General features: G+C 35.8%; 2 protein-coding genes across 23 annotated transcripts in view; one reads left to right on the forward strand and one right to left on the reverse strand.

Moving 5' to 3' along the window:
- Positions 1-5,519, forward strand: part of LOC105327511 (RIMS-binding protein 2) — a 66,080-nt gene extending 60,561 nt beyond the window's left edge. For 19 of the 22 annotated variants that reach the window (XM_066078740.1, XM_066078725.1, XM_066078737.1 and 16 more), the window contains 4 exons: positions 549-717; positions 1,013-1,155; positions 1,441-1,674; positions 3,698-5,519. In XM_066078740.1, coding sequence (XP_065934812.1) covers positions 549-717; positions 1,013-1,155; positions 1,441-1,674; positions 3,698-3,886 — 735 coding nt within the window. In that variant the 3' untranslated portion in view covers positions 3,887-5,519. Of the gene's footprint in view, positions 1-548; positions 718-1,012; positions 1,156-1,440; positions 1,675-2,342; positions 2,360-3,697 lie in introns of all 22 variants that reach the window. The other 3 variants (XM_066078735.1, XM_066078736.1, XM_066078738.1) reach the window with 3 other exon arrangements.
- An 861-nt stretch (positions 5,520-6,380) lies between these two features.
- Positions 6,381-8,238, reverse strand: LOC105327512 (uncharacterized). Its single transcript, XM_034480815.2, has 2 exons — positions 7,074-8,238; positions 6,381-6,615 (listed from the first exon to the last, which is right to left on the reverse strand). The coding sequence occupies exon 1, from the start codon at positions 7,976-7,978 to the stop codon at positions 7,082-7,084; it is 897 nt and encodes a 298-aa protein (XP_034336706.1). The 5' UTR covers positions 7,979-8,238; the 3' UTR covers positions 6,381-6,615; positions 7,074-7,081.
- Positions 8,239-11,707: the final 3,469 nt, after the last annotated feature.

The following is an 11,707-nucleotide window of genomic DNA, read 5'->3' on the forward strand; positions in this document are numbered from 1 at the left end:
TTTTGAATGTTAGATAAGCCCCAATCATCATCATTTCATCACTCATCTTCAGCCATATTTTATCTTTGAGCACTTGCAGTATATAGAGCATTTATGACTAATATTTGCCATTTAATTGTAGTTAGACTTTGGATCTATATAGCTTGTTCACCAACTGACCTATATACATGTATTTGACAAATTTCTTGAGTTCCCTGGGGAAAGGACTTGTTATGCAAGTTTTCTCACCTTCTTGCATAAATCTGATGCATATATTAAGGTGTAACATTATAACATAACTGAATACTTACATCTACAGAATAAGTTGGATTTTTTATAAGACATTTATTTCAAGGTTTCAATGTTTCAAAAATAAACTTGTTGACTGCTTTTGAAAAATACAAGAAAGTTGCTATCAAATAATTCAAAGCCTTCTTTAAATGATAAAATTTCTCAGAATGGATACTTGAACAGTCCACTTAAAAAAAATTATGATGTAACGTTCCACCATTTAAGTGGTTAGCATACATGTAGATGTGATTCATGAATGTATAATTACTATTCCGCAGATTTACGGAGACAAGGATGCCGACGGGTTTTACCGTGGGGAGTGTAACGGTCGGGTTGGCTTTGTCCCGTGTAACATGGTGTCCGAGGTCCAGGTGGAAGACACGGAACTCGCGGAACAGCTCCTGAAGGAGAGCCAGACCGGATTCAATCCCAGCATGCAGCTCTCCAGTGAGTCCAACATAAAACCTTTGTCTTAATCAATGCTGATTTTATCATAATTATAACACAAGATTTTTGGCACACTGCATTTTCTCAGAAGTGAATTCATCATGGAATTATTTATTTTGTGATTTTAGTACCTTAATTTTTTTTTCTTTTCCTCAGTATTGTTACATTAAGTACACCATCGTTTTTCTTATCTTGTATGCAGGCTTGCAGGGATTTTAAAAAGTGACTCACTAATTCAAGAAATTTTCCATTGCTCTAATGATTTGTTAATTCTGTTGTTACAAAATTAATGCAGATAACTACATGAAACCAGCTGACCTGGGGTCAAGGGTCAGTCCAGCCAAAGTCTCCACGGTAACTTCCAGTGCACAGATGAGGAAGATGGTGGCACTTTATGACTATGATCCTCAGGAGCTTTCACCAAATGTTGATGCTGAGGTAAGGAGCTTATAGGGTGGCCGCACACAAAATTTGTTAAAACCAAAGAGATCATACCCATGTTTCATAATGTATGATATATTGATGTTTGATGGTTAGGTATATTTTCTGCTGATATAAATACATGTAGTACCAGTGTTATATACTTCAGAATTTTGAATTTTCATGCTTTATAAGTACCGGGTAATGAAAAATTTTCGTTAGCTTTTTTTTTTTTTATGAAGGCATATATTTCATTAGCAAGTGTATTGATGTTAAGACATTTATTAATCTGAAAATTCTTAGGTGGAGCTGGCCTTCAGAAGTGGCGACACGATCACAATTTATGGTGACATGGATGATGACGGATTCTTCATGGGCGAGTTCAACGGGCGGCGCGGACTGGTTCCCTCCAACTTCCTGCAGGAGGCCCCGCTGAGCGACGACGAAGTCCTGGAGAGCGCCAGTGTTATCTCCCCTGCCAGGTCAGGCGAGAGTCTCAGTAATTTGTCTCGGAACTCTGACCTCACAGCGGACAAAGTAGGTGGCGTGGCTGTCGACATACGCATGCATGTGTGGAAATTCACCTCTTGTGTTCAGTCAAAAATCTATAACCCAACTCAGTCATGATTTTCTAGTCAATATATATAATGCTTTAATTTTTATTTTTTTAGTAAATGCTACTTCATGTACCTGTGTTTTTTCGTTTCTTTGTACGGCTTTATTTTTACCTTTGCATTTAAAAAAAAAATCTTAATGCATTCAATTAATTTTTTTTAATATAGTTTGTTTTGAAAATCAATGAATACAGAAAGTTGTAATTGTTTTGCAAATTAAAATTACTTGCTTGAAGTGATTGATTTTCTTAATTTAACACATCAAATAATTTTAAATATTTGCAATGTTAATCAAAAATTTGTGACGTGAGTTTATGTAAATATTAATCACTATGAGTTTTTCCACATGACTAAAGCAAGATAACTGCAAATTTTGACTGCATTCACCTTCACCTGTAATTTCTGCAAAGAGGAGGATGTAGTGAAGCAGTAACTTTTATAGGCTCTCCACAATCCACTTGCATGCTGTGTAGTACAGTACCAGTCATGGACGAAATCGTCACTCTGCTTTGTCGGAGGAAACTAATGCTCTTGCCGGGAATATACTGTCATATATGGCCACTCATGAAATTTTATTCTTCTTTTTGACAGAGATATCGGAAAAAGTGGTTTGTAAAATGCAGTTCAGCCATTTTACATTATTAATTTTAGTTCATATCACACTCTTTTTAATTACTCTCACAATATTCAGAATTATTTCTTCTTAATTAGTGCACTGATTTGATTAGAGCTGTCACTCTTTCTCTCTCTCTATACCTGTGTATTCCTTTACAGAGCATTGTCTCCTCTAAAGAGGGTTAGTTTGTTGTTTTCTTTTTTTGCTTCATATGATTTCCTCATTTTGTGGTTTGAAGAAAATATATGATGCTTGAAGTTTCATTTCATATATTTTTAATTTTATTGATAAAAAGAGGAAATCTTTTGATTTATGATTGTTTTGATACTTTTGGATTTTTTTATTGGGGGGGGGGGGGGGGTTGCAAGTTTTGACTCGCTATTAGATTGTTAAAAAGTTAACAGATGCAGACATACCGTCGAATCATTAGAATTCATGGTGGCTCAATTTTCGTGGTATTTGTGGGTAGCCCTCCCCCCATGAATTTACATCCTCAGCAAAACAAAATTTTGAAAGAATTAGTTTCTAACTGAAACTGAAAACTAAAGCATCCATGAAATTACCCACAAATAAGCAAAAGACCTGCAATCCATGAAAATTAGCCCCCACAAATTTAAATGATTCCACAGTTGTTCATAACAATGATAATTTGTAATGAAATTTTAATTTATTTTATACTCTTCTATCTGCAATGCCAGAATGCTTTGACTCGAGTGATTTGCTAGTTGTGTTTTTTAGTTTTGTTAACACTGATATTATTTGGAGAAAAAACATTTAGTTCAAACTTTATGCAAGATATTAGATACGTGTATAAGACCTTAATAGCTTGAGGATTTCATAGAAAAAAAGGTTAATTGAGAATTCATAAAGCATATTTAAATTTTATATATACTTTGCATCCATTATTTTATCAAAGGAAGTTAGTGTACTTTAATTAAAGAGGATATAATCTTTTTTAAAAGATGAATTCAAATATTTTTTTTTTTTAATTTTTGTGGTAGGCTATATATTATTAATTTAAATAGAATCTGATCAGGTAACAAGAGTATATCTTAATTAATACTGTATTATATATATATGCTGCATATAATTTTAGCACCAAGGTAAACGATATATACACAATGAACTACCACATGTTAGTGAATTAGATTCTAATAAAAAAAAAAATCATCTAAATCTCAATAATTACACATGTATAATTCATTCCGGGGGAAAGCCTTAGATTTTAAAAATATCAACTGTAACTGCGTTACTGATATTTTTTTCTTTTTGTGTATAGAAAGCATATCTATATGACAATGTAATGGATTATCTGTGCAAATATTTCTAGACGCAGAAAATGGGACCTGGCTCACAATTGGACCAACAGTTATCACATGATTCAATGAACTCTGTAGCCAATCAGAGCCATCTTTACTCAACACTGCAGCCAACATCCCCCGAGGACGCCAAGCAGAAAAAGAAGAGTTCCAGCATTCTCTCCAAGGGCAAAAACATTTTCAAAAAACTTACGAGATGATGAAAAAATCTTGCCTTTTGATTGGCTGTCAGTGAAGTTCATGTCCAGTCTCACGAGTTCATCTAGTCCATTAGAAAGATGAGTGTGGGATTGTGTATATTGCACAAACATATGTGAATTCATTTATAAGAGTCAAGAGGTTGTTCAGAACAAGTGCCATTTTCTTAACATTTTCTTCAATGTTATGCTTAGTTAATGAAATGTATTCTAGGTTGAAAACATTGGGATGAATTTGTCTCAGGTATAGTGAATATTTTTCTTCTTCTCCCTATCTCAGCCAGTAGTTTCGTTGCTTGATTAGGAAACAGATATTACAGACTGGTCGTATTCATTGTGATTTCAATTTCCAATCATCCACATCATCATCACAAGTCGTTTGCCACAGGTGACAGAACAATTATGTAGTATGTGATTGGTTTATGTACAAACAATTTTCTGCATTGGATTGAAAGGGAACTGTGTTTCTTGATAATAGCCAAAGAGAGACATTTTCCAAAGGGAAAGAACTCTGGAGTTTCTTGCCAATGTAGAATGTCCGTGTGAATGTCTTCATTTAATCAAAATATGCTGCCATAATATTTTTGTTACATCCTAAAAGCAGTTGTGTTGTTAAGATGTTCATAGTGATGTTAGCAAGTGCATGTAATATAGATTTTTTTTACGTGTGTTTTTTGTTAAATTGCGAATTGTCTGTGATATGAAGCAGTTAGTTAATTATAGAAATAGAGTCTTTGTATCTGGAGAAGAAATGTACATTCCAACAAATCTTATTAAAATTACTGCATTCCAAAGATTATGTTTTGTTACAGAAAAGTCGGAAAATTTATTTGTTTGTAAGAAAATTATTGAATGGAAAAGTCTGTAACTTATATGTTCATTAATGTCACACAATTGGAAAGTTGCTATAGGAAAATCTGTTACACAATAATATAGAGGTTGCTTGTGTTTTGGACGTGTACATTTCTCCATGAGAAAGTGCTGCTTTTGGAACCACTATCATGTGATAGGTGCTATACGATGTGTTGTGATAGTCGAGTAATCCAATTTGTGCCTATCCCCCCTCCCCATGATCAATTCAAATTGATCAACATGATCAATTCAAAACTTGATCATGTTGGGGAAAACATTTTTCAGCTGCATGATTTCATATGCTAGTATGTCAGTTAAAGGACTCAGTGTTTTGAATTTATAGAGAGATTTAATTCTGTTATTTCTTATTTTTGACAAATGCTAGCATTGTTCCTTTCAGTGCACAGAGGGTTAATTAAGCTGATTTTTTAAATTTCCATGAAATATAATTTAGAGAAAGAAAAGTATCAAGCTTATATTTGAAGTAGAATCTCGTGAGAGAGTATGTTCATCTCAGCAGAAGTTGTGAAGACTTTTCAAACAAAATTTATTCCTATGGAATTTGATTGACACATGCCGTTCATTTTAGAAAGCCATTTTGCGATATTAGTACCTGTCTTCAGACAGAACTTATTTATTAAGCAGATAGATATTTGTATGATATTGTATAACTTACAAACTTCCAATGTATTTATTGTTAATTTGTTTTTTGTATGAATTAGGACCATATGTGATGTGATTTCAGATTAAATTATATTTTGTAAAAATACACACATGAAATGAGTGCTTTGTTTAGTTGTCTTTGCCTAGATCTGCATCAGGAATATATGGTGAGCCATCTCTGTATTGAATGAGACTGGATTAATTTACTCTGCAGTTAATCTAACTTCCCTATTGCATTATGCACCTCATTTTTAAGAAACAGGATTATCTGCAGCAGCTTATATGCTATTGACACAAAAAACGCCTTGGTTTAAACATTTTCTCGTAGTAATATTACAATCACTGTGATTAATATGAGCTTATTCAAAAATGATTGAATCCTTGTAATTCCCAAATCTTCAAAATTTGATTAACAATATAATCACAAAATTTGTACTATGATGAACTGAATTCATGATTTAGGGCAAGTGGTCTGCTTTATAAATTGCCAGAATCAAGGAGCTTCTAGAAGTATTGCCCAGTGGGCCCCCATTAGGGCTTTGCCTTTGACCCAAGGGAGCCTTATTGTCTCAGACCCCTTGCTAAATTGTACATCATTTCAAAACCAGATATGTCCCTGAGTTTTAAAACAATGATTTATATTTGAAAGAATTCAACAGAAATCGCAGATTCTGCACACTTAGTGTTTGCAAAATACATCATTTTTGGTTTGGTCATATTGACCAGGCTTTGTGATTGGGACGTGTCTTCGACTGAAGTCAGAATTTGTATTCAGATTTTAGACTCGGAATATTATTTTTTATATCGATCAACATACCAAGAGAACGTAAAATGCAAATTAGGATCTTGTTGCAATATACACACTAAAGGAATCTAGGAATTTTTATGATCAGTTGATCTTATGTCCCAAGGCTGATATCATTTGATGTTGCAAACATGACCATCAAGAAGTTTTTTTTTTTCCAGTCAAAGAAAATACTAATGAATTTTTGAAATATATTTATTGAACCAAAGTTTGACAGCAAAACGTTGATTTTTAAGAAATAACCATTTTATTTCAAACGTATAAAATTGTTAAAGTCTTGGTACCGCAGGACAAAAACACCGACTCCATGTTTATTTCATACAAGTTTTAATGCTGATATTGGACACTTAATACACGTTGCGCTGAAGTGACGTCACCAACATCTGACACGTTGCAATATGGCTGCCAAAGGCTGAAAAACAAAAAACAAAAATGCTGTCTTTAATCGTGCATGCATCTTCAGCATTCGAGAAAATGCGTTTTTCTCTCAGTATTAACAATATTAATAGCATGTACTAATCTGGTGGAATTTTAAATGTACTTGTTAGAATAGTGATCATGAGATACGATTAATAGTTGGAAATTGATTAAATAATGTTAGCATATATACAAATACTAGTTATTTTAAAAATGTTAACACAAGTTACCAATTTAAAATTAATATACGTTACATTAAAATTTAAGCGATCTATTTCTCTTTTTAATCAGCCCTTCTCTCCAACCATCGATTATTAAAATATAATGACGTCGAATTGTTTAGACTTTGATGATAAATTCCCCAAAAACCAGTCGATGTCACATAAAACGAAAATGCGAATATCATGGAGACACTCTGCAAAGGTCTGACACAACCGACTACATACAACCTACCGCGCTCTCTAGAACTGTCCAGGGGTAAATGGAAGAGGCACTGGGGGTCCAATGGGGATCAGGTTGACCCTAGGGCGACGTTGGAACAGAGAGAACGGGCCGCGGCGACGTTGAGGAGGGGGGAGAAGGATTATGGGCGGTGGTCTCATGATGGTCATTGGTCGTCTGCTAATGTTTCTGGTCACTCCGCGTGCACCGGGAACAATGGGGGTAGGACCTGCCATGTAGTAGTTTCTGTTTGCTTGATATGGGCCAACGGAGGGTGCAACCGCTCCTTGTCCAGTCATCTGGCCAGCACTGTTAGAAAGGCCCATGCCTTGGTCTAGACCTGAGCTTGGGATTTCTCCAAAAGACCCACTGGGATTTCCAAATCCAGAACCGACATCCATACCTCCCATACCCATGGATCCCATGCCGCCATCGGAAGATCCCATACCCATGGATCCCATGCCGCCATCGAAAGATCCCATACCCATGGATCCCATGCCGCTATCGACAGATCTCATACCCATGGATCCCATGCCGCTATCGACGGATCCCATACTTCCAAAGCTGGTGCCACCAAGAGATCCCATGGAGGAGGGATTCTGGTTTAATCCAGATCCTAAACCCCCAGACTGTCTGCCAAAGGCCGTGTTTTGGTTACCGAGACCAAAGTCCATACCACCGGAAGGCTCCATAATCATATTCTGGTCCGAGAGAGCTCCAGAAAGTCTTCCACTGTTGGATCCCAGGGAATTTCGGTTTTGATAGAGTCCAGCTCTCTGGAGATCAGGCGCATTTGGAACTGGCGGGGGAAAGTCGCTAAAGTTTACAGAGGGAAGATCGCCGCCGCCTGTCAGCTGCCCATGGTTCAGGGCGAAGCAGGCAGCGAAAATTACAAAACACAGAGTAATAGGTATCATAATAGGTGTCGGAGCAGTATGTATGGTGTGAAAAAGTTGCTGAACGCTGCGACTTATATAGAGAGTCAGGGCAACTTGCACTAGTTAACTTAGGACGGCTGAATTTCTACTGACGATTTTTCAGGCCTGTCTACCAATAGACTGAGAGCGCCTTCTTGTTCGTAACACCTCATTTGTCCCCCGGGGTAGGCACACTGAAGCTCAAAGTCCAACACCGATGCAAAACATTGTGGTTAATCAGAAAAAAAACAGGTTGTATAGACGAATATCCAACATTATACACAGTTATGAGAGAATAAAAGTATATAAATACCCAGTCAGCTTTGTTATACTTTTGTAACAACTCCAGTAAATAAGAACTCCTTCTTGTATGTATATAGGTGACATCATATTTTCATTATTTATTTTGCGTCATAATTAATTCTATGCCTTCCTATTTTTTTTTTTTTTGTTATTTTCTTTGGTAATTGAGATTGCAGGAACTGGACAAGGATAGACGTACTGACTGAACTGTTATTTGTATCACAAATATACATTCCTTTTGACATAGACTTGACATTTACCGTGTACTGGTATTTTCTAGCTTAGTTTATTTACTTACCGAAGTTTCGGGCGCTCCTCTGTTTTTCAGTTGGTGTACATGTAAGATGGAGACGACAAAAACTTATGAAAGTCTTGACGAAGCGAACTCAGGTTTTTGTCATTCATGTCTCCACGGATCTTAGTTCTTGTTCTTCTGAAGATTTTCCCATCGTAGTAAACCCTCTCTCTTTCCCCCGGTTGAAGAGGCCCGCGTTTCTCGAAACTGTTCTCAAAGACGACGCCATTATCCAAAGGGCTATCGTCTACTCTTGATTCTAAGTTCAAACTGTTACTGTTTGAACCTCCAAGTCGATACTTCAATGGCAAATTCTTGGTCAAATCTAGCGGTCCAACAACGCCTTTCATAAGCTGGTTTCCATTTTCACTGTGGGTGAGGAAATCTCTCTGAAATGGAATGCGAATTAAATTTTCTGGATTATCAAAGGTTCCAACGATAAATGGCCATTTAGTGTGACTTTGTCTCTGAACTGTTCTACCAGCAACAAAAGGTATATTTCTGATGGCTTGGCTAAGTCTTGCATTTGGGCCAAATTTAGACGTTCGAAACTTGGAAATATCCGTTCTTGCATTCGACCAAGTCGCTGGAACAAAATGTTGGTAAACGTTGGAAATCGAATTCTTCTCAAAGGTCAGCGGTTGTCGTTGGTAGCCAAAAACATGTGGATAAAGAGACTGGAATGGTTGTTGCAAGGAGTTAAACGGCTCCATTATACGATAATTCAAAAAATTTCTTCTTTCGTTTAAAAAGCCCCGACGGTAATTCAGAAGTCGTGGGGTCATTGTCTTAAGTTGGTCGTTGACAGCCCTAGCAAGAGGTCCCAAATTCTTGAAATTCTTCATCGAAGAGTCTGCATGTATTTGTTTTACACCCGTTTCGAATTTGTTGTTCCAGTTTGGAAACAAGATTCGTCTGCGGACTATGAGTTTCGGTGTCTGACCGATACCCTGTTGTGAATGCACGCTACACGTCCAGAAAATTAACAAAAAGGAAAAAATCGCCTGCTCGTGTGCAGCAACCATGCTTAAGATGTAGTCCAACGCTTTAATTCTATGTTATGGCCGGATTGCAATATTTATTTAGTACATACATATACACATGTATATAACATTTTGGGGTCAAATGATTTATTCGCTTCGCATGGTCATTAGTACCTGGGGGAGTGTCATCCCAGCTAATTAACATATACGGGTGTCATTTAATTGGTGGACGGGGGGATAAGATTATTGTTGTTTAGCATTAAGCTTTCGCCAATGGACAAATATCAGAAGCAGGTGTACACATACAGGTTAACTACCTAGAGTTCATAATGAAGTCAATAACAAATTAATTAGGATTCCAAGTCCGCATTAGTTTTTGATAGAAATTGTCAGGTATACTAGGGATTAAAGGTAATATGTTTTGATATTACCACCAATAAGCGCGGTGATTAATTAAAGATGGTGAATCGATTGCATGCCTTCTTGGCCAAAAAATATGATTAATGCGTTTTATTTCCCTTTTCCCGTTTTACAAAGTGCACACACGACATCGATATGGCTCGAATACATTATTATTGGTTCTCTTTGAACACAAAATACCCGATGGCAGAAACAAAAAATAATTAAGTAATGTGGTTGCACAAAAAGTTTAGATATTATTGGAAGACTGTCTCGGTGACTCATCAAATAGCGATGTTTACCGCATTTTATCTACATGTACATATACGATCAAATACCGATGGCAACGATTTGCTAATTACACATGCGTCTCAAGACTTCATCTTAGGAAAGTTCGATGACCAAGTTAGAGAGAGCCTTTTAATCTCCGAGTTTATCATTGTTTTAATCAGTTTATAATATTTTGGTTATTCACGAACGTGAAGTTTGCAAATAAAATATCCTCCTCCTCACACCCAAAAAGCGGTATTTAAAAAAATAATGTAGTTTTCTGCAATCATACCTCATTTGAATCCTGAGGTATTTATAAATATCAAACAATTAAGCCAAACGTGAATCCAAAATATCTTGGCACAGAGTATAATATATAATATAATGAAGTACTGATTTTCTTAAAGATAATGTATAAAAACCCAAAAAGCGGTATTTAAAAAAAATAATGTAGTTTTCTGCAATCATGAATGAAATGCCCAGACGTTTGTCTGGGCATTTCGTTATTTCATTGCTTTAGAAAATCTTAAAAAATATTTATTTAAAAAAATACAACATTGTATGTATTGAATAAATTGAAAGATATAGCTTATGAAGTGAAAAAAAATCATGTAATTATATACATTTTGCAATGGGATTAAATTATTTGATTTGTGTAATGACTTTGCATGCAACCCAAAAAAGCATTCAATTACATGGATACCTTTAAAAAACTGAAATACGTTTTTGAACTTATACAATTAACAATTGGCAGTTAAAAAAGATTATTATTTATCGATGAATTTGGAAATAAAATTTATAAATTTTGATATGTATTTGCATAAGACTTGAAAAAATTAAGACATCCTATAAACTGAGCATTGTAAATTTGAATCTTTTGTAGTAGAGACTTGATATTTGATGCTGAAGGAGTCTTAACATTCTTTAATTACATACATCTTTGCCAATGTTTTCCTGTCCACTCCGCCCCCCCCCCCCTAAACCCGGTGATCTTTGCTATGAAAATAGTCAAGGTTCCGCTCCCCATAAATCCTTGGCTAGCGAAGATGTATATGAATAGGCGCAAACATATTTCAAATTGATGTCAAAAGTCAATATAATGATGTCATCGAAACTCACACTATGCTGTAGTTATAGTTTTGCTAACGCAAGGTCAAATATGTTTTATCATCATAATTATTTCGTGCAGTCTGTGATTTTTCTGAGGTTGCTGAAGTTGATCGTTAAACTATACAATAGTTAGGACTGGATCGTGTAGACATTCAGTCCGTCAGTTTCTATACATTTTCGCTGGCCAAGGGTTTCTGATCCGCGTGCCGCTCCTCACGAAGTGAGGAGCGGTGCGGATCAGAAACCCTTGACTAGCGAAGATGGTTTCGTTACAGGTGTGAATTGCAATAATTTTTCGTAAGAAATAGAGGGAATCATATTTAGTGGAAATAAATATAAACTTTCGTAATTCCGCTACCATATGTGTGT

The sequence above is a fragment of the Magallana gigas genome, chromosome 3 (assembly GCF_963853765.1).
Source record: "Magallana gigas chromosome 3, xbMagGiga1.1, whole genome shotgun sequence".
NCBI classification, from domain to species: Eukaryota; Metazoa; Mollusca; class Bivalvia; order Ostreida; family Ostreidae; genus Magallana; species Magallana gigas.

Excerpts from the sequence above, each read along its gene's own strand:
- LOC105327512 (XM_034480815.2), bottom strand. The coding sequence starts at position 7,978 with ATGATACCTATTACTCTGTGTTTTGTAATTTTCGCTGCCTGCTTCGCC.